Genomic DNA, 1,936 nt, shown 5'->3' with positions numbered 1-1,936 from the left:
GTGTTTCCAGGCAGCAAGGTCCCTGAGTTGTATCAATGTCTCTTCTCCGAGTTGTGAGATATCCATGTTTTTTTTTCCTGGTAATGGGGACTGAACCCAGGGGTGCAAAGACACTGAGCCACATCCCCAGCCTTTTTTTTTTTTAAATTTTGAGACATGGTCTCACTGAGTTGTTCAGGGCCTCACTAAATTGCTGAGGCTGACTTTGAATTTGTGATCCTTCTGCCTTATCCTCAAAAGCTGCTGAGATTATAGGCATGCACCACTAACACCACCAGCCCAACTTTTTAATGAAGGGATTGTGGGCATCAGGCAGGGGAGGTGTTTGGCTGAGTGTAGGTAAGTAAGAGGAAAGTGACGCTCAAGTCAGCTCAATATAAGGTAGTTGTATGGCTGTGTGTAATTTGGTGGAGTGTTTCTAGGATGTGAATTCTCAGATTTGTTTTAGAATCTCACTTCAGAATATAACATCTGTAAACAGACTGTGAAGTCTGTTAGCTGTTTAGAGATCCTATGTCTCAGGATTTTAGGTGTTTGAGAAGTTTGTGGGCCTCTGCCCTGGGATGTGAAATTTCTAAGCCATTTGGAAGCTATTTGCCCCAAGATGTGCAAACATTTTTTTCTTAAAATTAATTTTCTTTTTTTTTTTTCAAGTTTTAAAACTTTTATTTGCATATTTAAAAAATTGTGCATTCCAATAAATAAAATCATTTGAACAAAAAAATGACACTCTGATTAAATTGCATTTTACAGCCTGCAGGACACCTTGAAACAGCTTGGATCTTACTCTAGATTTCACCATCCTCCCACCCAATATCTTCCTTCACCAACATGCAAGTTCTTTTCTTTCTCTGCCAGCCAGACAGGTAGATGGGAAAGGCAGGCCTGGCCTTCCTTGTCAGTAGTTCTCGATTTTTTGATGTTAAAAGGGGCAGCACAGTCATTTCAACTTGATCCAACCTCTTTGCATCTTTCAAAGTTAAACAGCTAAAAGAAATAAAATGAGGAGGCAATGCTTGTGGAATGTACAGTGCATATTGGCGGTGCACGCCTCATTAAGATTCGCCTGCTTGCTTCTCCTGTTCAATCGTTTCTTTTGAAGGCAGAGGATTTTTCTCTTGGGTTTCTGTCTTCTTCAATTTCGACTTATTGAATTTCTCGATCTCAGCCATATCGGGTTTGTCAGACAGGGTTTCTGAGGAAGCGGAGCAAGACGCGTGAACGAGAGAAGTCTGGTCTGCGAAGTGACTGCCACCGAGTGTCTTAAAATTCATTTTCATTTTTGTTTTATTGGCATGTTTATGACTGCTAGAGATGTTTTTTTAAAAATATTTTTTAGTTATCCATGGGCACGATATCTTTATTTTATTTTTTTGTGGTGCTGAGGATTAAACCCAGTGCCTGACATATTCGAGGCAAGCACTCTGTCACTGAGCCACAACCCCAGCCCTGCTAGAGATATTTAGCATCTGTGCTGGCAGGCAAAATTTATTTAAGTTTCATAAATTCTCTTTTCTGTCCTCTGATTATTTTTCCATTTTCAGTTGTTTTTTTTTTTTAATTTTGGGTTGGGGATATAGCTCACCTGCTCATGTGCTTGCTTAGCATGCACAAGGCCCTGAGTTCAATCCCCAGTACCCCGAAAAAAAATCAATTTAAAAAAAATTTAAAATTATTCTAGACGTAAAGAAAGATTACAAAAACAGAGTACAAAGAATTGTTGTATAGCCTTGACCCAGTAACTGTAACAAAATACAGTTGGAGTTGGGGGGTACTTAAACAATAGAAATGTATAGTCTCATAGTTCTGGAGCTGGAAGTCCAAAATCAGGGTGTTGGCAGGGCTGGTTCCTTAGACAGGCTAAAAAGGAGGATCTGTTCCAGGCCTTTCTCTCATCTTTTAGTGGTTTGCTGGAAATCCTTGGCATTCATTCCTT

At 39.7% G+C, this 1,936-nt stretch overlaps 1 protein-coding gene across 1 annotated transcript; it reads right to left on the bottom strand.

Moving 5' to 3' along the window:
* Window positions 1–646: 646 nt before the first annotated feature.
* Window positions 647–1,274, bottom strand: LOC124091502 (thymosin beta-4-like). Its single transcript, XM_058578716.1, has one exon. The coding sequence runs from the start codon at window positions 1,272–1,274 to the stop codon at window positions 1,056–1,058; it is 219 nt and encodes a 72-aa protein (XP_058434699.1). The 3' UTR covers window positions 647–1,055.
* Between the last annotated feature and the right edge of the window lie 662 nt (window positions 1,275–1,936).

The sequence above is a fragment of the Marmota monax genome, unplaced genomic scaffold, assembly GCF_021218885.2.
Source record: "Marmota monax isolate L192 unplaced genomic scaffold, Marmota_monax_Labrador192_F-V1.1 WCK01_AAM20220418_F8-fsc00170, whole genome shotgun sequence".
Taxonomy (NCBI): Eukaryota; Metazoa; Chordata; class Mammalia; order Rodentia; family Sciuridae; genus Marmota; species Marmota monax.
This window is presented reverse-complemented; position numbering and strand designations above follow the sequence as displayed.